The sequence below is a fragment of the Ailuropoda melanoleuca genome, chromosome 6 (genome assembly GCF_002007445.2).
Source record: "Ailuropoda melanoleuca isolate Jingjing chromosome 6, ASM200744v2, whole genome shotgun sequence".
In the NCBI taxonomy this organism is placed as follows: domain Eukaryota; kingdom Metazoa; phylum Chordata; class Mammalia; order Carnivora; family Ursidae; genus Ailuropoda; species Ailuropoda melanoleuca.
In genome coordinates this window covers 71,923,612-71,947,810 of record NC_048223.1, presented here as the reverse complement: position 1 = coordinate 71,947,810, position 24,199 = coordinate 71,923,612, and the positions used below count along the sequence as shown (strand labels likewise).

Below are 24,199 nucleotides of genomic sequence, written 5' to 3'. Positions count from 1 at the left end.
CTTTGTGTGTTGTTCAGTGCACTGGAGGAAAAAACCACATTTTCTTTCGTGGTTTACATATTAGTATTAGGAGCATGAAATAAATATAAATTTCAAAATAAAAAATCAGGTTCTACAGGTGTTTTGAGGAAACATAAAGTGGGGTGAGGTTACAGATTGAGAGTGGGTGGGGATGGGGTAGTCAAGAAAGTCCTCTTGATAGGAGACTGAACAAGACCTGTTTCAGAGGTCTACTGAGGTGGGAGAGTGTAGGAGAGGTAAGAGAGGTCACAAAGGGCCAATATGTAGGCCATAGTAATGATTTGGGTTTTGTTCCTCTGAGGTAACCAGTGTTTTATGTTTCAGAGTGGTTTTGTATCCCCTCCACATTAATAATCTCTATACTCAGCCTAAATAGACTAATACTTACTGACCTAATTATGATGATTTTGCTTCCCTCTTAATATAAACTGCTGACTATAAAGTGATATAAATAATTCTTATATATAAACATTTATACATATAAAATTAATAAAAAAATATATACTGCATTGTTTCAATAGTAAAACTTGATAAGTTTCAATCTCTGTAGCTCTTCTTTCCTCCTGTCCTCCCTTTCTTCCTTTTTACTTCCTTCCTTCTTTCCTTTTTATCTTTAATTGGAAATTCCATAGTGGCTGATAATATTGCTCTTAGTGCCTTGACTTATGAAATCGTACCAATAGTACTGGGAATAGATCATGTTACTGTGAAATACTTCCTTTTGTTCTGGGCTGTGATGTCCCAGGACTGTGTTCTCACAATTTATCTAACGAGTGGCTTGTATTTTTCCAATTTTAGGTTACTACACTTGTAAATTGTCCCCAGAATCCTTCCAACAGGAAAAAAGGACGTTCAAAAAGAGCCAGAGTCCTTCTAGCTTCTGTGGAGGAAGCAACTTGGAATTTATTAGACAAGGGAGAGAAGATCGCCCAGGAAGCCACGGTTTTAAAGGAAGAGCTTACTACTTCCCTTGAGGAAGTTCGCAAAGAGAGTGAGTACTCTAATTCTGCTCGGGAGCAAACTGTATATCCTTAGGGTGTTAGTTATGGAATTAGATTTGTGAGTGTTTTGTTTTTGTTGACTTGAGTTTATTAGTCTTTTGTAGAGCTCTGAGGAGCTAGCTGTGGGAGGCAGAGGGGCTCATTAGACAGCTCTAAGGCTCAGAGTACTATTCCTGGTTCTTTCCTTCACTTGTTCCGTCCCTGCAGGCTCCTCCCTCCCCTCACATGCCATAGCTTATCCATAATTAGCAAAGAGAAGTGTATCCTGTGTTGTCATAGATGTAATGAGAAATGACTAATGAAGCTGAAGGTGTATTTTCCCATACATAAATAAATTATAAAATTCCTTGTTAATAGTTGGAGATAACAAATTACAGACCTGACCACTCAGGAATACATTTTTTATTTTTTGATTTTCTAGAGGTTTAGATTTCCTAAACTTAAAAAGAAGTGCTTTGCATAAACTATGCATAACTCGTGTTGTTGCTGTGTTAATATTCTAAAATGAAAGTGTACATTTTACCTTTTGGTGTATTTACTTATGATAATACAACAGTTTTCTAATGAATGTAAGACTCATTTGCAGTTTGTTTTTAAAAGAACTGTCCTATTTATGTATCAGCTTGCTGCAAGAACTATTTTGAGAAGATAAGAAAACTTAAATATTCCTGTTTTTCTTTGTGAAAGAGACTTGGGGTATTCAAATATTTCTCTTCCCAAGATAACTTTATGAAAATCAGGAAATGTTTGCTAATTAAATAATTAAAATGAATATACTAGCTACAATAAACTTTAGGTCAAATATAGGGGAGTTATTTTTTGTTATATATTTTATCTATGATTTATATTTTATAGAGATGCTTCAGAAAATATAAAGAAAACATAATGCCTAAGATAATTTCACATGAATTCATCGCTCCTCCCTGCTCCCTACCACCTTAGACCCACTCTTTGTCCTGTCCTCTCGGCTCTGGTACCATCATCCACATAGTCACCAAGGCAGTTTAGACTCTTCATTCTCATTTCACCCTCTCTTCCAGTTAGTCTCTAAGTTTAACAAATTCTGTCTCCTTCTGTCTCTCAGATATTTCCCTCTTCTCCATTACTAATGTAGCCTCCTGAATTCAGGATTACTGTGTTAGGCTTATCTTATACCAAAGCCAAATAGATCTTTTAAAGATGAAAATATACTCAGTTTACTTCCGTGCTTAAAATCTTTCTGCCATTCTCTCCCTTCTCATTTACTGATTCTTTCCTTTCCTCCAAACAAGAACTTCAAGTATCTTGAATGGTCCATGTTGCCTTATGCCTCTGCACTTCAGTTACAAGCTATTCCCTTCACCTGGATTACTGCTCTCATTCAGCCAATTATTCATTGCTGGAAAGCTCAACCAGGTCTTTTCCAGGAAGTGTGTACTGACCTCATAATGCTGATTTAGATGTCCCTCTTCTGTGTCCCCACATACTCTGAACATCTCTCTTTCATTGGATTTACTACCTCATACAACATTAATTTACTTGTTCAGTAAGTCTAGACTCTTAATTCCTTGAAGGTGGCAAACAGCAGGTCTTATTTGATAAACAATACCTGACACATGACAACCACCTGATAAATGTTTGTTAAATTAATTTAAAAGTGGAGCATCATTTTGTCACTTCATATTATAAAATTTTATAACGATTTTATCTTTGCATTTATGACATATTATCTCTTATGGTTTCTTTTCTGAGTCTTTTGGTAAGGAATATGAACACTATTCTGATATTGTTTTTGTCACGTAATGTGATCTATTTGACAAAATAGTTTTTATAAAACACCTAATAATAAATATGTAAGACATTGGTCATTCTTAGCAGGGAACAGTAATAGCATAAGTTGTCATGAAAAAAGTAAGTTAATGGTTTTTGGCTCCATAAAAGAAAATTATTTTAAAGAGAAGGTCTCAAAGAGAAGTATATTTGGATTCTAGGATTATGTCGTATATCCTTCACTGTGTTCTATTATAATGTGTGAAATCATATTATGTGATATATGTGGCATATGCTGTATACACAACAAATACATTTGGTTAAAAATCACCAAGTGCTTTATACTCTGATTCTTTTTGACAAACTGCCAAATTGAACTCCCGCCACTTGAGTGTGGGAGGAAAGCAGTGAAATGGCAAATGGTTCTGGAATTTGGGGAATGGCCAATGCTTATCCTATGGATAGCAGAGATAGTAACAGTGAGAGCACTGTTCTGAAAAACTTGGAAGGAATTTTAGCTCAGTGGTGGAGTTGAAATATCAGGAGAATGAATTCCGACTCAAGCAACTCTTTGAAACTAGAAACATATTTTAGTTTCCTGCCCCTTTTTTAAGCCCTTTGTCCAGTGGCATAATATAAAGGACTAATGAAGAGCAAATAGTAAGTTTAAAGAATTTGGGAAAGTGAAAAAATATCGGAGGTAGAGGATATTTTTATTTGTATATTTATTGATTTATTTTTGAAAAGAATTTGAGACGAATTTAGAAAATTTATTCTTCTGCTAAAGACTGTAATTTATATAGCATTACACCAAGGTTCTGTTTTATTCTTTTTTACTGACTTTAGTGGCTTTAGTTAGAGACCTCAAGTGATAAATAATGTGGGCATTTGATTACCTAAAGAATTTTCCTATGGAAGATAGGACATGGGTAGTTTTAGGGGAGGTTGGTGAAAGGAAAGGTCATAATTGGGTAGAACTGTAGAGACCCAGCAAATGTGGCCCACATAGTGATTATTTGTTTTTCACTCATGATCTTACAGCTTACCTCCATACTTACATCTATACAATGGCAAAGTATTAAACCTAATATTTTATTTAGTTTTAGAATATTCCTATAACAATTAGCTGGGATTTAGCTAAGAATTGTTTATAATGTTTGGACTACATGTTTTGCCTTTGGTATGTATGCTACCTTCAGATAACCTCTACTGTACCCCTGCAATGTATAGACATTGCTTCTAAGTCACACAATTGGTTATATTTAAGGTTTTTTCGTGGTTTACCAAGAATAAGAAATATAAGGAAGTGCATACACTATTGTGAACAACTCAGTACAGTTTCACATTATGAATGCACAATGTAACCTTCACCCAGATCAAGAAATAGAAACTTGGGGTGCCTGGGTGGCACAGCAGTTAAGTGTCTGTCTTCAGCTCAGGGCGTGATCCTGTCGTTGTGGGATCGAGCCCCACATCAGGCTCCTCCGCTATGAGCCTGCTTCTTCCTCTCCCACTCCCCCTGCTTGTGTTCCCTCTCTCGCTGGCTGTCTCTGTCTCTGTCGAATAAATAAATAAAATCTTAAAAAAAAAAAAAGAAATAGAAACTTACCAGAATCANTTCCCTCTCTCGCTGGCTGTCTCTGTCTCTGTCGAATAAATAAATAAAATCTTAAAAAAAAAAAAAAGAAATAGAAACTTACCAGAATCATAGAAGCACCTCTTGTGCCTCCAACCAGTTATCACTTCTTCACCTCAAGGGTAACAATTATCCTAGGTTATTACATAGGTTAGTTTTTTTGCCTCTTTTGAACTTTACATAAGTAGGATCATATAGTATGTTACATCTCTTGAGTCTGGCTTCTTTTGCTTAGTGTTATGTTTGTGAGATCTCAACATGTAATAGATCATAATTTATTTATCCATGTTAGATTAATGGACAGTTGAGTTTTTACAGATTTTGGCCTTAATGAACAGTGCTGCTGTGTACATATTTGTGCATTACTTTGGTGCCTAAATGTAGACTTTCCTGCTGGCTTATACTTAGGATGAAATCGCTAGGTCATAAGGTATACACTCAGCTTTAATAGATTTTACCAAACAGTTTTCGAAAGTAGATTTTCCAGTTGACACTCTCATCAGTAATGTTTAAGAATCCCAGTTGTTCTACATTCTTACCAACTTGGTGTTAGCAAGTGTCCATGTTTTTGATTCTAGTGTATGTAGTGGTTTTCCACTGTAGTTTTAATTTTTTATTTCTCTGATGACTTTTTGTGTGTTCTAGATATGAGACTTGTTAGTTGTGGATATTAAAAGCATCTTCTCTCTTTCATTATATTAAACATTTTTGATATTTAGAAGTAATTTTGGTAAATTCCAGCTAATTATTTCATTCCTTTATGGATAGAGATTTTTCTTTTCTGTTAAAAAAATGCCTACTGTAAGTCAAGAAGATATTCTCATATGTAATCATCTATGGGCTTTATTGTTTTGCTATTACAGTCTACCTGGAAATAAATTTTTATGAACGGTGTGAGTTAGGCATCATGATTCATTTTCTTTTTTATCTGGGAATTCAGTTGAGCCAGTATTTTGTGGATGCATATGGAAGTTTAATTGTTTTAGTATAGTTACTGAAAAAAAAATTACTTTCTCAATTGAATTTCTTTTGCACCTTTTTTGAAAATCAGTTGACCATTATCTGTGTGTCTGCTTCAGAACTCTGTTCTGTTTCACAGTTGTTCACAATAATGTATGCACTTCCTTGTATTTCTTATTCTTGGTAAATCATGAAAAAACCTTAAATATAACCAATTGTGTGACTTAGAAACAATGTCTATACATTGCAGGGGTACAGATTTGTATATCTACCTTTACACCAATAACACATGGTCTTTATTATTGTACCTCAGAGTAAGTGTTAATATAAAAATTATCTTGATTTTGTAAATTTACGTCCCTTGCACTTCCATAGAAGTTTTGGAATTAGCTTCTTAATTTTTACAAAAAAGCCTGCTGGGATTTTGATTGGGATTAAATTAGATCTATAGATCAATTTGTGCTGAGCTGACATTTTAATAGTAACGAGTCTTCTGATTCAAAAACATGTAATTCTTTTTTGTGATATTATAAAGTGGTACTTTAAAGATTTTAATTTTACATCTATCTTTTATTTTTTAAAAAATTTATTTATTTATTTGTCAGAGAGAGAGAGAGCACAAGCAGGGGGGGTGACAGGCAGAAGGAGAAGCAGGCTCCCCGCTGAGCAAGGAGCCCGATATGGGACTCGATCCCTGGACACTGGGATCATGACCTGAGCTGAAAGCTTACACTTAACTGACTGAGCCGACACAGATGTCCTGCAAAAAATAATTTAATTTAGAGAGAGGGAGAGACAGAGAGAACCCATGAGTAAAGGGGGGGCAGAGGGAGAGAGACAGAATCTCAAGCAGACTTTGTGCTGAGCACAGAGCCTGACATGGGGCTCTGTTTCATGACCGTGAGATCACTACCTGAGCAAAACCAAGAGTTGGTGCTCAACCAACTGTGCCACTCAGGCAGCCCTTTATATCTATGTTTAAGTTTGTGACATTTCCCCCCCGCTTTTTCCTGTCATTAAAAATAGGATGACTATTTTAAAGCTTTGAATGTATAACAGGGTTTATGAAACAAAATCCAAAAAAACTATAAAGACTAATGTATTTTATTATATCAAAATTAAGAACTCTCTTACATCAAAAAATTCTTAAAGACCCACTTGGGGAAAATATTGACATAAACACAATAAGAGATAGTCACAAGAACACAAATCAATAAGAAAAGCAAAAGAAAAATGGGCATAAAAGGAATTTTACAGAGGAATAAGCACCAGTCAGCTTTGCTGGTGGTCAAGATATGCAAATGAAGTTCCATTTTATGCAATTCAGTTGGCAGAAATTAAAAAGTCTGACATGTTAGAAAGACTTTGAAGTAACAGGATCTTTTATACCTTGTTTGGTGGAGTGTAAATTGGTACAACTACTTTGAAAAACTGTTTGGATATGTCACTTTTGTTAAATGCCAAAGTTCCATATATATGTGGGTATGTTTCTGGACTCAAATCAATTGTATTTTTGGTGTTTTTGGTGCATAGAAATGCAATTGACTTTTTTTTTATTATGTTCAATTAACCAGCATATATAGTACATCGTAAGTTTTTGTTGTAGTGTTCAACGATTCATTAGTTGCATATAATACCCAGCGCTCATCACCACATGTGCCCTCCTTAATACCCATCACCTGGTTACCCCATCCCTTCTGTAACCCTCGGTTTGGTTCCTGGAGTCCAGAGTCTCTCATGGTTTGTCTCCTTCTCTGATTTCTTCCCGTTCAGTTTTTCCTCCCTTCCCCTGTGGTCTTCAGCTCCATTCCTTATGTTCCATGTATGAGTGAAAATGACTTTTTTAGATTGGTACTTGTTCAGGTATTATCTCTGAAATGAAACATCTGGATGGTTATTTTTAAAAAGAAGGAAATATTTGACACAAACACACATGGTCTGTTTTCTTTGGGATCCCTTATGATGGTAAGATTATGGGACTTTATTTGGCTTATGTGAAAAACTAATTTTATGATATGATACAATGTATGGCATTTGCTGTTCATACATGAAATTGCAAAAAACAAGGACTTGTAACATGTATGTATATGTCTGTATATATATTCTTTCTATTAATAAACATTAGTTTGTTGTTTGGAAATGAAGGTAAGTATTGATCTGGGTTTAGCAAAAGTCTTAAGATTTGTCAGTTAAATTTAAAGTTGTAGAAGAAACATGGTTGAAATTTGCTTTACATGTAACTTTGTGGTACTGGGAGATCCCTACAGAAGGTAGTCTTCTCAATTATCCTGTTTTAGCTTTTGCCTTCAGCCTTCAGCTAGAAAAAAAAATTAGATGGAATTACAGATTTGAATTAGAACTGAAAAAAAAAAGACATTCTTTTGTGTTTTTTTCAATGCTTTGATTAAAAAAGGAAAAGGACAAAAATTATGTGAAATACTAAATAAACCTAGGTCAGAGTTTGTTCCAGTCTCAAAATATGGGCTTACTGTGAGCGAGAAAGGTTGTAGAAAGGAAGTGAAGAATTAGTATTTCACTAAGGTATTGTTAAGAGAGACAGAAGATTACAAAAGAAACCGTATTTAGACTCTTATGCCCTTTCTTTATTCATATGTGAACATTTGTTAATATTTACAGCATTTGCCTAATATTTACCTGTTTTGGTTAAATATTTGGTATCTGAATTTGGTTTTATTTTGGGCCTCGGAATTATAGAAGTAAATAAGATGTATCCTAGGTATTAATAGTCTACTGGGGGTAAATAGACATGTAAACAGTTATAATAATGTCTGGTAAATGTCTTGTAATGGTATGTCTCAAAGGCTGTTGAAGCACATATGAAGGAGAAATAAAACAGTGACTACAAACTTCCCTTTTCCTTTGTTTTACCATTAAGTAGGGAAAGAAGACTCTCTCCTATATGAGTATAGGTGAGTACATATATAATTGATAGGAAGATGTGGTCTATGTCTAGCCTATCTTTTCTCAGAGACTTTTATTTCTTTCTCTTTTATTTAAAAAAATTTAAATATTTATTGAAACCTTTGTATAGGCCAGGGTCTGTTCTATGTGCTAGGCTCACAGAAGTGAACCAGGCAGACAAGACTTGCCCTTATAGAGCTGATATTTTAGTGGGAAGACAGGTAGTAAACAAGTGAACAGACTTACTTTTAATTCTTACAGGGTACCAGATTCTTTTTCCTTTGAACATTTAAACATAATGTTAATAGTTTTCTCATGCAAACACTAACTGCTTTATCTTAATAATTACACATTTTTAGATTTCCAGTGACATATTGTTAACCTTGAACAATACGGGAGTTAGGGATGCTGACCCCCGTGCAGTCAAAAATCCACGTATAACTTTTGACTCCCCCAGAACTTAACTACTAATGGCCTACTATAGAAGCCTTACTGATAACATAAACAGTTGATTAACACATATTTTGTATGTTATACATGTTATATACTGTATTCTTATAATAAAATAAACTGGAGAAAGGAAAATGTTATTAAGAAAATCATAAGGAAGAGAAAATATATTTACAGTACTGTACTGTATACAAAAAAGCCACATATAAGTGGACCTACATGGGTCAAACCTGTGTTAAAATAAATATAAAAATATGCCTTCCTTAATGTATAAGGAGATAATTAATTTGAGATTTCAAGAGTGTTCAGAGAAAGATTAAGGGTCAACATTTTTGTATACTGCCCAGACAAGTCAAGATGCCTACACAGGTAGCATAGCACTGATCAGACCTCCATATACTTTGGTATGAATTATCTGGAATGTGCAGTTTAACACCAACAGTCTAGGCAGTTATTACTACCAGAGCCAGCAATTGGAAACCTGTACTGTTGGCTTCATGTTGATGTATGTCAAGTGGGAGAGGGCTTGTGAATTTGCTGGAATCCTGCCTCTGCTAAAATACTTCCCCATCTATTTTTAATTGTGGGCCTCCACCAAGGCTACTTTGACCCAGTTGGAGGGCTGAGAAGATTAATGAGATTTTTGAATCCATTAGGGCCCTCTAACTATAGCTCTCTTTCCCAAATATGGGGCTATGGCATTTTATACTAAAAGAAATGCTATGCTATTTAAGCTGCTAATGCAGGAGCCTCCCAACTGTATGTATGTAAAGCTTAGGCCAGTAGCAGCTGACAACTTGCCCCAGTTTGCCTGGCTCATGAGTATTTCTAGCAGGGTAGGTGATATGGGTAGTGGCAATGGGACTTACCCCTCCCTGGTGAGAAGTAAACATTTGTATTGAAAAATGCACACATTTGTCACATGCATAATACATGTATTCAGGGTATTTAAAAAATTTATCCCTCTTTATGCATTTCCATAGTTCTTCATCTTCATGATTTGTAAGACCTTAGGTTTATAGGCTTTTTTCCAACAGGAATTAGAAGTCAAGACTTACTATCATCCATATTAGTCAGAGAAAACGATTACTTCTAGAAACGATTGTTCCTGGAAAATGGTATCTTGGAAGTGTAATAAATCTTCCTATCAGTATACTTGGGTACTTACTTAAACAACAAATGCTATTATAGAATTTCCAATATTGAACCTTTAAAATGTTACCTATTGCCTCCCTGATTATTCAATGCAATTTTATTTTTGTTTAGGGGAAAAAATTGTATCCTAGGGAAAATAGAGGTTTAAAAAATTTACTGGTGTCATTTTGGGTCACCTGTGTTGAAAGATCTTATCTTTTAAAGCTCAGCTCTATTGAACATTTATTTATAAGAGAAAATAGCAGTTCATTTTTAGTTAACTGTCCCTAAGTAACAGGTCAGCTCCATCTACTCTGCTCAACAACATTGCAGTTAGGACTTAGATAAAATGTTTGGTATTTACCACCAATTGCTCATAGCCTATATATGGTTTCAAAGGCAACAGCTGCTGCCTCATTATTTCCATCTATTGCTATGTTGATGTTGTGTATATTTAACTGTTATTATAGCTCAAGAGTGTTCTTAGATAAGCATAAAGTCACAAATACAATAATCTTTCTACCAAACACATTGTGCTTGAGGAGTTGCAGTTCATTCTTCATTTGAAAGGGGATGATGAACTCTTGTTCTAACACATTTTAACATGCATGCATGGTGTCTTGTAGCTGGCAGAATGTTTATAGAAACACTTCCATTGAAGACTGATGAGCTAATTAGCTACATTGCTTGTAAACTACTAATTGCTGGAACACACTCAACATGGCATCCCTTAGTGTTCACTTGAAAAATCTGCAGCAGGCTTTTCTTATAGTGCATTTGATATTCTCAGCAAACGCCTCAGTGTCGCCCATCTTGAAGTGTTGGGTTGGCAGTTGGGAAGTACAGTACTTAATGTGTGTGTGTAGCCATCTCACTTTCAGTCACTTGGTATGTTGGACCTGGGACATATAGACAGGCTGATTTGAGAAAATAATTGCAATGTCAGTTTTGAAAGTAAGAGGTATTCTGTAAGCCACATACCATTTACTCTGATGTATAATTCAGAGATAGGAATAAAGATTTAATGCATGTGAACAGATTGATTTGTAAGTGATGAGTCCTAGAAACTAAAATATGGACAGAAATCTCAGTTGGTAAAGAGTGTGAAATCAAAGGTGCGATGCATATATTATGGCTTTGTTTTCCTTCATGGCTGGAGAGATGGTACTACTCTGCGTGCAAAGGTAACAGAGTAAGTATAATGCTGACAAGTGATCTAAAGTTTATCCTCACAGGTGATAGTTCTGAACATTATTATTTTGTGGCATATTTAGTGTTAAAGAGTGCATTATGCTGTTGTCAGTTTCTCAGGATCAGGAACAAGAGTTTTTAGACTTTCTGTTCTTGACTCTTTCTTCTAATCTCTTTCTTCAGTTTCAAAGGAAGAGGTGTTCCTTTTTACTCTTTAAAACTTTCCAATCTTACTTGGATTCTCATTTATGTCTCCTCTTCTTTTGAGAGACTTTTCTTCTGTAGTTGTCTTTTCTTTTTCAAGTCTGTTCATTCATATTCCTTTTCACTGGTTCTTTCATCACACATATTAGCTCACCCCTGCTTGATGATTGGCAAATATTCAATAAAAATGCCATTTCCTAATAGACCTAGAGGATGTTATGCTAAGTGAAATAAATCAGACTGAGAAAGGCATATGCCATATGATTTCATTTATATGTGGAATCTAAAGAACAAAACAAATGAATAAACAAATAGACATAAAGGACAATCAGATCTATAAATACAGAGAACAAACTGATGGTTTCCAGGGGGATGGCGGTAGGGAATGAGCAAAATGGATGAAGAGGAGTGGGAGATCCAGGCTTCTAGATGTGGAATGAATAAGTCATGGGAATAAAAGTCAATGGTGTTGTAATAGCATTATATGGTGACAGATGTGAGCTACATTGTGGTGTATGCTTGTGGTGAGCACAGCATAATATGTATTGAATCACTGTATGATCACACCTAAGACTAATGTAACAGAGGGTGTCAGCTATGCTAAACAAATTCCATTTCCTTTAGTCCACTGTCTTTTTAAACTTCTTATCCTGTTTTACCTTTTCTATTCTTCTATTTTGGTCTAATTGTTGTTTTCTCCTTCTTTTTCAGGATGTTACACACTAAATTCTCTTTTTACTATTCCACACCTTCCTTTTCTTTCCTCATTCACTTTCTCTTCCTTTTGTCTCTGAACTATGATTTTTCTGAAGTCTTAGTCTTGGTCCTCTGTCCCCTTTTCTCTCCTTTCCTTGGGCATCTTTTTCATTCTCAGTACTTTAATTATAACTGCTTTGTGGACAACTTTTAGTTTTCATATAAAGCTCTACTGCCAAAAGCTCTCTGAGTGCTTTTCAATCATTTTTCTACATTAACACATAGGTAATCATGCTCAACTTGCTCCCACAAATAATGGTCATCCTTGGGAATGTTTGATTCTCAACACATGAGTTGACACTTTACTTCCTTCATCCCTACTGAGAAGTGATACACATTGTAGTCAACACCACTGCTCTAACCATTTAGTAGGTAGTTCCACTTGGCTATTTAGGTATTACCTTACACTTATGTATAAACTGAACTCAACATCTTCTTTCACAAGCCCTTCACAAATTTTTTTAAATAATATATTTTTTATTATATTATGTTAGTCACCATACAGTACATCCCTGATTTTTGATGTAAAGTTCGATGACCCAGTGCACCATGCAATATGTGCCCTCCTTACTACCCATCACCAGCCTATCCCATTCCCCCACCCCCTTCCCCTCTGAAGCCCTCAGTTTGTTTCTCAGAGCCCATAGAACTTTTGTATCTCTATCATCTGACTTGAAGTCTTAGCACATTTGAGACCGTTGATTATTTTCTTCTTCCTAAAATACTCTGTTTCCTTGAATAATAGAGAACCACACAGTGCAAATTTTCCCTCTTTATCTCTTTGGATACTTCGTCTCTATCTCCTTTTTGGTTCATCTTTTTCTAAATGGTCATCTAATGTTGGAATTCCTCAAAGCCTGATCATTGCATGGAATGCATGGAAAGCAAAATGGGAAATCAATTTGTAACAGTAGATTTATTAGTAGACCCTAGAGGTCCTTGAATAGCAAGATGAGGATGCTGGAGCACCAAAGGAAATTTTTGAGTCAAGATAGTGACAGAACTAGGTCTGTGCTTTAGGAAGATTTATCTGGCCTTATTATAAAGAAGATAGGTTATGTCTCCGCAGTGCCTTTCTGATAGTGATGATATAAGAAATAACTGTAATAATACAGTTGTTATAGATAAATATTAGTAAATAATACATTAATATTAGTTTTTATGTGCCTTAATGAGATACTGTATATAAAACATTGATCACAGTAGTGGACACAGACATCACTCCTCACGATAACCCTGTGAAGTAACTATTATTATTTTTATTGTGTAATTGGGGAGACTTAAATCTAGAAGGAAAATATGACTTGCTTGAGGTCACCCAGTTAGTTGGCAGAGTTGGGACTCCTTTCATGATACTATATTTAAGAAATACTTTTTGACTGGTAATTGTATATATGTATTCCCTTTGTTTTTTGCTGTCATTTAATATACATTAGTCTTACCCCTCCAAGTATCTTTGGAATTGCTTGAGAATAATGTTCCAGTACAGCCTCAACCTGTGCTCCTTAAAAATTAGTATTCCTGGAGAGTCTAAGAGCTCTCCTGGGAGTAAAAGCAGTTAAATAAATTTATAGAACTCTGTATTTAAATTTTTAAACAGGGTTCTTTAACAGAGGATTTCTCAGTCAGTGCTTTAAAAATGCCAGGTTGTATTGCAAATCTCCAAGGGGGGGAGATTGGTTATAGTCTATATAGATAGGTTGGGTTTCCTAGAAGTATAACCTAAGATAAGGGTTCTTTTTTTTTTTAAGATTATTTATTTATTTATTTATTTATTTGACAGAGAGTGACAGCCAGCAAGAGAGGGAACACAAGCAGGGGGAGTGGGAGAGGAAGAAGCAGGCTCTTAGTGGAGGAGCCTGATGTGGGGCTCGAACTCAGAACGCTGGGATCACGCCCTGAGCTGAAGGCAGATGCTTAACCACTGCGCTACCCAGGCACCCCTAAGATAAGGGTTCTTGTACAAGTGATTTACTGAAGGAGTCCTGTGTGAAACCTATGAGGGGTTGAAGGACTCAGGATAGGGCACGGAAGAAGCTGAGCTAAAGCTGTACTACAGTATGGCAAATACTAGCCAAAAGTGTGGTAAGTATGGCCGAGGATCTGAATTGTGAATTTTAATTATAATTTAAATCTTAATAACCGATATATTATCAGTTATTAGAAAGCTTTGAAATATGGGTACTTGAGTGTACTTTTTCAACTGTAAATTTGATGAAATCTTAATATAGATCCAGTATTTGTGATGAAAATTTAGCATCTGAATTGAGATTTAAAAGTTGAATAAATAATAGATTTCAAAGGCTTAGTATGAAAAAATGTACACTATCCCAATAATTTGTATATTGATTAAATGTTGAAATGATAGATTTTGAATATTTTGGTAAAACAAAATATAATTAAAAAATTCATTTTACCTATTCTTTTTACATTTTAATGTTTAAACATGTGTCTCACCTTTAATATTTGAAAAAATGTGGCTACTAAAATATTTTAAATTGTATGTGTGGCTCACATTAATTTTCTTTTGGACAGTGCTGATCTGAAGTCTATCTCTTCCTGATCCCACAGGGAGCTCTGGAGAATGAATGGCACACGAGTTGTTTCCCCTTTGAGGCAAGGGAGCCAACCTTTTGTGTTCCAGGATCCTTCTTCTGCTGACTTGAGGCTTTATTTGCTGTTCCTTTTTTAGCCCCTTTAGATGGAAGGTCACGTTGTGTATTTGAGACTTTTTTTGCTTGTTGAGGTGGGCATGTATTACAGTATACTTCCCTTTGAGGACTGCCTTTGCTGCATCCCAAAGGTTTTGGACTGTTATGTTTTCATTTTCATTTGCTTCCATGTATTTTTTAAATTCTTCTTTAATTTCTTGGTTAACCAATTCATTCTATAGTAGGATGCTCATTAACCTCCATGTATTTGAGGTCTTTCCAAATTTTTTCTTGTGGTTCACTTCAAGTGTCATAATGCTGTGGTATGAAAATATGTATGGTATGATTTCAGTCTCTTTGTACCCACTGAGACCTGATTTGTGACCCAGTGTGTGATCTATTCTGGAGAATGTTCCATGTGCACTTGAGGAGAATGTGTATTCCGCTTCTTTAGGATGAAATGCTCTGAATATATCTGTTAAGTCCAACTGGTCCAGTGTGTCATTCAAAGCCACTGTTTCCTTGTTGATTTTCTGCTTAGATGATCTGTCCATTGCTGTAAGTGGGCTGTTAAAATCCCCTACTACTATTGTAATATTATCAAGAGTTTCTTTATGTTTGTTATTAATTGATTATATATTTGACTACTCCCAAGTTGGGGGCATAAAGGCAATTGTTAGATCTTGATGGATAGACCCCTTTATTATGATATACTATCCTCCTTCATCTCTTGTTACTATCTTTGTTTTAAAATCAGTTTGTCTGATCTAAGTATGGATACTCCAGCTTTCTTTTGACATCCATTAGCATGATAGATGGTTCTTTATCTCCTCACTTTCCAGCTGGAGATGTCTTTAGTTCTAAAATGAGGCTTTTGTAGGCAGCATATGGATGGGTCTTGTTTGTTTTTTTTTTAATCTATTCTGATACCCCATGTCTTTTGATTGGAACATTTAGTCAGTTTACATTCAGAGTGATTATTGAAAGATATGAATTTAGCAGGCACGATGCAGTTTTGAATATTTGGGAGATTCTTTCATAAACTTGCCCACAAATGTGCTATGTGCTATGTTGGATTTGATTGAAGACCACCATACAGTTAGGAATTCTTAATGGATGGAAATCACCAAACTCCATGATATTCCATACCCTAGGATATCTCAGAACTCTTTAAAAATCATTTCAGAAACATTTGTTGAAAACTGAAAAGAAGAATAAAGCACTGAAATGTGAAATGAAGAAAGAATGTTAGGTTATAACTAAAGAAAATCAGCTATTAAATAAGAAATTCTAATGGTAGCTATTTTGTTATTGCTTTTTGCTGGGTACTTAACATATTAGCCAAACTAAATACATATTGTACTCTTTATCAAATACTTAGAATTTCATTAAAAAAAATAAGGTCTGGGGGCGCCTGGGTGGCACAGCGGTTAAGCGTCTGCCTTCAGCTCAGGGCGTGATCCCGGCGTTATGGGATCGAGCCCCACATCAGGCTCCTCCGCTGGGAGCCTGCTTCTTCCTCTCCCACTCCCCCTGCTTGTGTTCCCTCTCTCACTGGCTGTCTCTATCTCTGTCGAATAAATAAATAAAATCTTTAAAAAAAATAAGGTCTGGTTTCTGACTTCAAAAAACTTAAAGTAATGGGACTTAGTTTTAGGAAATTAAATTAGAATAATTATAAGAGATGAACAAGTTCAAGATGTTATAGTACCTTTAAATATGAAAGTGTTAAGAGCACATAATGTGGGATGGTCAGAATGAAGAGACTTAATAATTGTTCCAGGAGAAGCTGAACTTTGACTCAGATCTATAAAAATTTTAGAGGGAGATATGTATATCATAGAAAATCAAATAATGTAGAAGAATTTATGGTGAAAAACAATTTCCTGTTCTGCTCCTTGCTACCTTCAGTTTCACACCCCACAGAAAATCTTTATTTCCAGTCCCACACCCTGGAGGAAGTCTTTTTGATTTTAGATCTGATGGTTACTCCAGAACATTAAGTTATATACTTATAATTCTTTTCCTTTACTTATCAACTTAAGATATTATCCATTTATTTCCTTTTATGAAATATGAAAATTTTGTTCATCTATACTACCTGCTTATCCCTGCCCTTTCTTCCTTCCAATGCTTTATAGTTTGATATCATTTTTAGTGTTATTTTTATTTCCCTGTTTCATATTCCATCATCTTTAGTCGGTATCCTGACTCTTTCTGGTGTTTGGTAAGAATAACAGCACTCATTCTGTTTCTGTCTTTAATTCTACAGTTTACCTTTCACCTTCTACCTCTGTCACTTCTAATCTTGAACAGTCTAGGTTGTTAACATTTTAATTTTGATATTTAACCATAATGAAGTAATCTGTATTTGTTATTAATTGAAAATGAAAGTTGAAAACCATTGCACAACATTAATGTTAGTGTGACTCTATATGTTTTATTTACTACATGATAGAGAGTATGCTAAAATTGTATCTCTTTTTCCAAGGGTCCAATGTCAGACCCATTGGCCAATCAAAAGGGAATGATTCCATAACCAAGGTCAAATGGATTTTCTTTTCTGTTGCTTAAAAGAATGCTACCGTTTGGTCTTGTTTTTGTTTTTGTCACAGAGACATCTCTTCTCAAACTCTGTGTCTTCCTTTCAGTGATGTAACTTGTTTTTCATCTCCAGACATCTCTGGGTTAGGCACGCCATATCCTTTATCCCACATATTTCTCTCTTTGGCATTTCCCCTCTATAAACAGCTGTGCAGCTCTCTCTTTCTCTGTGTGTGAGAATAAGGAGGGCTTTACTCTGGAGTCCAATAATATACCAGATGCTTCAGTTTTCCCCAGATGATTTCCTTAATTTCTTTGGATGAAAAAGTCCTCTTTTTATGACTTGGGGGTGACTGTTGAGCTGCCTGCTGCTTTGCAAACAGTAATAGAGAAAAGGGAAAGGGGCACAACATTTCATATACATGAGTTTAATTAATCATCCTGGTTTTAGACCACTGCTAGTTTCTGTTCTGCTTTATACATCCAAGCTAGAGCCTCTTTGGATTCCAGGAGGCAGAATGACTCTGATACCCTCTGCAGACTCCTCATGGCATATTCTAGACTGTGGCTTTCTCTTCTTGTTTCCATCAGTTGACATCATTTCATCAGCTTTCCCTCTTCTAGAAGGCTCTCAAATGCTGTTGACTTTCTTTGGCAATTTTGTTANAATTTTTTTTTGGTTTTTTTTTTTTTTTTTTTTTTTTGTACTCTTCTATTTCCATCTCAGTGAGGTCTGGGGAAAGACCTGGTTAAATGAGTGCCTGGGGTGCCATCTTGAAAGAACTGATGGATGCTATGGGTGTCCCAGTTGAGGGAATGGTAATATTCTAATTTTATGAATGATAGAGTTGAAACGGGGAGGGAAATATGTATAAAATCACACAATTCTTTTAGCGTTTTAAACAATATGATAGTTTTAATAGATACTGGGGATTGGTTCACCTGACCTATTCTTGCTTCCTAATGTGCCCTTCAGTACTGAAGAGGTTAGACAAAATAAAAACTACATTTCCCAGCCTCTCTTGTAGCTGGGAATGTGGCCCAGTCTTTGCCAAAAAGATGCATAGCAGTGAAACTTGGAAGGACACAGTAACCAGCATGAGAGGGGCCATACATGGAGAAATAGGCTCTTTTGCAGTCTAGTGGCAGATGCATTTTGTTCTTTTGTGGCACTACTGGCAGAGGTTTTCAAGTCTGGATTTTCATATCATAGATAGTGTTGGGTGGTAGCAGTAGCGTGGTTTCCACTAAAATAAACGGTGGTGGTATTGAAAGTTTTTCTTAGTTGATGTTCCTGTCTGAGTAGCACTCTGGAAATTCTGTAAATCCACCTAATAACCCAGAACAAATTCATTTCTATTTCAATTAACTAGAGTGGATTCTGTTATTTGTAACTATGATTCCTGTCAGATAGGAATCAAACCCAAGACTGGGTTTGACTCTTAGGAGCATACTCACATTAACCAGATCGTGAAGCTTATGATGTAAAATCAGAACTGGATTTTTAATTTATAATAAAGTTATTATGTAGAATAGTAAGATTGTTGAATGAGCATTCAAGAGAACAAAGGAAGCTAGATAAATGGAATGTTTATATGGTATAAAGTTAAAAATCATCAGGTTAATCTATAATTTCTATGAGATAATCTTACCAATGGGATTATAGTATTTTAAGTTTATTATATAAAGCTCTTACTCTTTTGGAAAGTGTTTGGGTAGATATCACCAACTGTTGTGATTTTTCTCTTTTCCATGGTTGATGCAACCCCTTTTTGATTGACAGTGCCTTTCTTTAGACATACTGTTATTTTTTTCCTTTAAACTCCATGAGAATTCTTTTTTAAAAAATTTATTAAGTTTTCAATTTTAATTCCAGTATAGTTAACATACAGTGTTATAGTAGTTTCAGGTGTACAATATAGTGATTCAGAAATTCAATACATTACTCAGTGTTCATCATGATAAGAGTACTCTTTAATCCCCAACTAGACATGCTATTACTTCTAATCAATTTGCGGTCAGGGTTAGATACCATGTGCAGCCTGGGATCTATTCTTTCTTAAGATGACAGATCATTTGACGCTAGCGATATAGTTCATCACTTTCATGTTCTTGGATGTGAGAAGAAAATTCCTTTATCTTTTGGGTTTATCTCTTCTCCAATCCATTGTGTATGTCATAACTACAGAGTTTAATTCCCAGAGAGTAATTTTCTTTCCCATATTTTCAAATGACATTTCTCAGTACTACTGATAAGTAGAAAGTAGATCTCTTAACATCCAGACTTCTATTATTTCTTCCAAACCAATGTGAGACACGTTGGGCTAGAGACTCTTCGAGTTAATTAATAGCAATAGTTGTGGAGGATTGTAAAATTTTCAGGTTTGACTTGTCATCCAAGGTGTTCCTCTAGAATCAGAGCTTATTAACTCATTTCTAACAGAAGTTTGTTTTTATCTCCCTTCCCTTTTGAAGTATAGTTGACACACAATGTTACATTAGTCTCAGGTGTACAACATTGTGATTTGACAGCTCTGTATCTTATGCTATGCTCACCACAAGTATAGCACCATCTGCCACCATACAATGCTATTACAGTATCATTGACTGTATTACCTATTCTGTACCTTTCATACCCATGATTTATTCATTCCATATCTGGAAGCTCATATCTCCCACTCCCCTTCACCCATTTTTCCCATGCCTCCCTGTCCCTCTGGCAACTATCAGTTTGTTCTTTGTGTTTCTGTTTCTGCTTTTGTCTGCTTGTTTTGTTTTGTTGTAAATTATATGGCATTTGTCTTTCTCAGTCTGAGTCATATCACTTAGGATACCCTCTAGTCCATCCATGTTGTTGCAAATGGCAAGATCTCATTCTTTTTTATGGCTGAGTAATATTCAATTGTATATGTACCACATCTTTATCCGTTCATCTATCAGGGACACTTGGGTTGCTTCATATCTTGGCTAATGTAAATAATGCTGCACTAAACATAGTGCATATGTCTTTTTGAATTAGTGTTTTTGTTTTCTTTGGATAAAGCTCCATGGTGGAATTAATGGATCATATGGTAATTCTATTTTTAACTTTTTAAGGCACTTGCATACTGTTTTTCACAGAGGCTGCACCAATTTACATTCCTATCAACCGTGCATGAGCGTTACTTTTTCTCCACATCCTTGCCAACACTGGTTGTTTCTTGCCTTTTTTTTTTTAAAAACTTTTTTGTCTTTAAAGATTTATTTATTTATTTGAGAGAGAGAGAGAGAGAGAGTACCAACAGGGGGAGAGACAGAGGCAGAGGAAGAGGGAGGAGCAGACTTTCCACTGAGCAAGGAGCCAACGTGGGTCTTGATCCTGAGACCTGGAGATCATGAACTGAGCCGAAGGCAGATGCTTAAGCATCTGAGCCACTCAGGGGCCCTGTTTCTTGCCTTTTTGATACTAACTAATCTGATAGGTATAACATGATATCTTATTGTGGTTTTGATTTGCATTTCCCTGATGGTAATGAAAGAAATATTTAGAGAAGCTGGATTGATTTCAGAATATTGGTGATATTAAACCAGTGAGTATGTATAAACCTAGGTAAATGAATTGAGTTTCCTACATAGTAAAATCTTATGAAATACAAATCTAAGGGGTTTATAGTGAGGAACTAGTGCATCTAAATGCCTGAAGTGTCATTATATAGAGAGGAGTTACAGAAGTTAATTGAAAAGCATATTCTTTACAGTAAAACTTTATTACACACACACATCCATACACACAGGCCCCATGTTAAAATCATGTTCAAACTGTAATCATGGTTATATGACAAAACAAAGAGGCACACAAGAGTCCCTCAATCAGTGAAAATTTAGTTATCATAGAATAAGAGAAGGTTCTGGCAGTGAAACGGAATGTATGCTAAAGTAAACGGAGTTAAAAACCAGAGACAGAGGGGCGCCTGGGTGGCACAGCGGTTAAGCGTCTGCCTTCGGCTCAGGGCGTGATCCCGGCACTGTGGGATCTAGCCCCACATCAGGCTCTTCTGCCTATGAGCCTGCTTCTTCCTCTCCCACTCCCCCTGCTTGTGTTCCCTCTCTCGCTGGCTGTCTCTATCTCTGTCAAATAAATAAATAAAATCTTAAAAAAAAAAAACAAACAAACAAACAAAAAAAAAACCAGAGACAGAAACTTTTAATGAAATCTCCACTTAAAAATAGTATATACACAACAGAATATTACTCAGCCATCAAAAAATGAAATCTTACCATTTGCAATGATGTGGGTGGATGTAGAATGGATTATGCTAAGCAAAATAAGTCAGTGGGAGAAAGACAAATGCCATATGATTTCACTCACATGTGGAATTTCAGAAACAAAACAGATGAACAGGAGGGAGTGAGGTAAAAGAGGGGGCAGGAAACAAATTGTAAGAGACTCTTAATGATAGAGAATAAACTGAGGGTTGATGGAGGGATGTGGGTAGGGAGTGGGCTAGATGGGTGAGGAGTATTAAGGGGACACTTGTTATGATGAGCACTGGTTGTTGCATGTAAGTGATGAATCACTGAATTCTCCTGAAACCAATATTGAACTGTATGGTTTTATTTTATTTTATTTTTTTTACTATCCACATTTTAATTTATTTTATTTATTTTTTTGATCTAAAGGCCGCCAGTGCCCCTTTTATTTTTTTATTTATTTTTTAAAAACTCTTTCATTTAAATTCCATTTAGTTAACATATAGTGTATTATTAGTTTCAGGAGTAGAATTTAGTGATTCATCAGTTGCATATAACACCTAGTAATCATTACATCAAGTGCTGTCCTTAATGCCCATCACCCAATTAACACATCCTGCCATCTACCTCCCCTCCAGCAACCCTCAGTTTGTTTCCTATAGTTAAGAGTCTCTTATGGATTGTCTCCCTCTCTGATTTCATCATTTTATTTTTTCCTCTCTTCATGTATGATCCTCTTTTGTTTCTTAAATTCCACATATGAGTGAAATCATATGGTATTTGTCTTTCTCTGTATGACTTATTTAGCTTAGCATTATACAGGCTAGTTCTACCCATGTCATTGCAAATGGCAAGATTTCATTCTTTTTTTTTTTTTTAAAGATTTTATTTATTTATTTGACAGAGATAGACATAGCCAGCGAGAGAGGGAACACAAGCAGGGGGAGTGGGAGAGGAAGAAGCAGGCTCATAGCGGAGGAGCCTGATGTGGGGATCGATCCCGTAACGCCAGGATCACGCCCTGAGCCGAAGGCAGATGCTTAACCGCTGTGCCACCCAGGCGCCCCTCTTCTGCCCATTTCTTGACTGGAGTTTTTGTTTTTTGGGTGGTGAGTTTGATAAGTTCTTTGTAGATTTTGGATACTAGTCCTTTATATGATATGTCATTTGCGAATTATCTTCTCCCATTCATTTGGTTGCCTTTTAGTTTTGTCGATTGTTTCCTCCGCTGCACAAAAGCTTTTTCTCTTGATGAGGTCCCAATAATTCAGTTTTGCTTTTGTTTCCCTTTCCTCTGGTGATGTGTCTAATAAGTTGCTGTGGCTGAAGTCAAAGAGGTTGCTGCCTCTGTTCTCTAGGATTTTGATGGATTCCTGTCTCACAAATTTGGTCTTTCATCCACTTTGAGCTTATTTTTGTGCATTATGTAAGAAAGTGGTCCAGTTTCATTCTTCTGCATGTTGCTGTCCAGTTTTCCCAACACCATTTGCTGAAGAGACTGTTTTTCTTCCCCCCATTGGATATTCTTTCCTGTTTTGTTGAAGATTAGTTGACCATATAGTTGTGGGTCCATTTCTGGGTTTTCTATTCTGTTTAATTGATCTGTGTGTCTGTTTTTGTGCCAATACCATACTGTCTTGATGACTACAGCTTTGTAATATAACTTGAAGTCCAGGATTGTGATGCCTCCAGCTTTGCTTTTCTTTTTCAAGATTGCTTTGGCTATTCAGTGACTTTCCTGGTTCCATACAAATTTTAGGATTGTTTGTTCCAGCTCTGTGAAAAATGTTGATGGTATTTTGATAGGGATTGCATTGAATGTGTAGATTACTCTAGGTTGTATAGACATTTTAACAATATTTGTTGTTCTAATCCATGAGCATGGAATATTTTTCCATTTCTTTGTATCTTCTTCAGTTTCTTTCATAAGTGTTCCATAGTTTTCAGTGTACAGGTCTTTTGCCTCTTTGGTTAGGTTTATTCCATGTATCTTGTGGGTTTTGGTGCAACCGTAAATGGGATCGATTCCTTGATTTCCCTTTCTGCTGCTTCATTAATGGTATATAGAAATGCAACACACTTCTGTATGGTGATTTTGTGTTCTGCAACTTTGCTGAATTCATGCATCAGTTCTAGCAGTTTTTTTGGTGGAGTCTTTCAGGTTTTCTACATGGAGTATCACGTCATCAATGAAGAGTGAAAGTTTGACTTCTTCCTTGCCAATTTGGGTGCCTTTTATCTCTCTTTGTTGTCTGATTGCTGAGGCTAGGACTTCCAGTACTATGTTAAACAACAGTGGTGAGAGTGGGCATCCCTGTCATGTTCCCAAACTTAGGAGAAAAGCTCTCAGTTTTTCCCCGTTGAGGATGACATTAGCTGTGGGTATTTGATATATGGCTTTAATGATGTTGAAGTATGTTTCTTCTATCCCTACACGGTGGAGAGTATTTTTTATGTTTTTACGATCTTTTTTTTTAATGATTTTTTTTATTATATTATGTTAGTCACCATACAGTACATCCCCAGATTCTGATGTAAAGTTCGATGCTTTATTAGTTGCGTATAACACCTAGTGCATCATGCAATACGTGCCTTCCTTACTACCCATCACCAGTCTATCCCATTCCCCCACACCCCCCCCCGAAGTCTTCAGTTTGTTTCTCATAGTCCATAGTCTCTTCATGTTTCATTCCCCCTTCTGATTACCCCCCTTCTTTATCCCTTTCTTCCCCTACCGATCATCCTAGTTC

The 24,199-nt window shown here is 35.8% G+C and overlaps 1 protein-coding gene across 3 annotated transcripts in view; it reads left to right on the top strand.

Annotated features, from left to right (window-relative positions):
- The window catches only part of CTNNA3 (catenin alpha 3), a 1,722,523-nt gene that overhangs the window by 122,657 nt on the left and 1,575,667 nt on the right, over nucleotides 1-24,199 (top strand). For all 3 annotated transcript variants that reach the window (XM_034662590.1, XM_034662589.1, XM_034662591.1), the window contains one exon: nucleotides 820-1,012. In XM_034662590.1, coding sequence (XP_034518481.1) covers nucleotides 820-1,012 — 193 coding nt within the window. The remainder of the gene's footprint in view (nucleotides 1-819; nucleotides 1,013-24,199) is intronic.